Source organism: Myotis davidii, unplaced genomic scaffold, assembly GCF_000327345.1.
Source record: "Myotis davidii unplaced genomic scaffold, ASM32734v1 scaffold609, whole genome shotgun sequence".
Classification (NCBI taxonomy): domain Eukaryota; kingdom Metazoa; phylum Chordata; class Mammalia; order Chiroptera; family Vespertilionidae; genus Myotis; species Myotis davidii.
The window spans coordinates 103,209-104,139 of record NW_006300164.1 but is presented as its reverse complement, the minus strand read 5'-3'; the positions used below and the strand labels follow the sequence as shown (position 1 = coordinate 104,139).

Here is a 931-nt window from a genome sequence, read left to right as displayed (position 1 = left end):
GGGGCGCAGCTCCCGGAACTGCTCCGGGCCTGGGCCAGCCAGGCCTCTGTGCTCCAGTGGGAAGCTGCCGGGGGCTCCTGAGGGCCGGCCCAAGGCTGGGGTGGGCTCCACCAGGCTGTTGTAGAGGCCGTTGGCGGGGCCCATCTCGGCCATGGCTGGCTCTTCTGCAACGGAAGCAGAGGGCGGTGTGGGTGCCGTCTCCTGCACCTCAGGCCCTCCTGGCCCCTCTACCGGGTGACCGGCCCTCTCTTCTGCTCTTAAACCCCCCTGCACCCCTCCACCCGTCCACCCCTGCTTTTGTTCTGTCAGTCCCGCCTGGTGTCTAAGGAACGGGGTTCCCTGGTGGGACGGTGCTGGAAACAGTCCAGTCGGACCCAGGTTCCAGGACGACCCCCACGCTGCCCTGGGGTGGGGGCAGAGTCCACCACCCCCACTCTGCAGACAAGTTACTTAAGGCCCAGAGAGGCTGGGTGCACGGCCTAAGCTCACGATCAGCCAAAAAGAAAGCGTCTGGAGGGACATTGAGGAAGAGTGAGCTCCGGGGTCCCAGGAGGGAGGTGGGCACTCCCCAACGAGCAGCGGGGTTTTTCATCACTGAGTCCCCATGTGCTGCCCACTTTCCTAAAAGTCATGGCCAGGGCGCAGCCCAGAGCGCTGGGCCCTCCCAGCCCAGAGCGCTGGGCCCTCCCCGCTAGGACCACCTGTTCAGGACGGGGTCAGGGGTGCTCCCCCCAGGGAAGGGCAGTGGTTCCTGAGCGGCCAACCCACAGGGCTTGGGGGTGGGGGGCAAAGGTCTATAGATAAATGTTTGAAGTTGGGCTAAGAGGCCACTGGCTTGGAAACTCAGGTTTCTAGTCTCCCTGTAACCATCAGCCCCTGGTTCTTCCGACCGGGGCTGCGCTCTCCGGGCTGCGGGAGAGCCTGAGCGAGC

General features: G+C 65.1%; 1 protein-coding gene across 1 annotated transcript in view; it reads right to left on the bottom strand.

Annotated features, from left to right (window-relative positions):
- LHX3 (LIM homeobox 3) overlaps positions 1–931 on the bottom strand; it is a 7,634-nt gene that overhangs the window by 1,019 nt on the left and 5,684 nt on the right. The window contains 1 exon segment of the mRNA XM_006776540.2: positions 2–164. Within this exon segment, the coding sequence (XP_006776603.1) occupies positions 2–164 (163 nt within the window).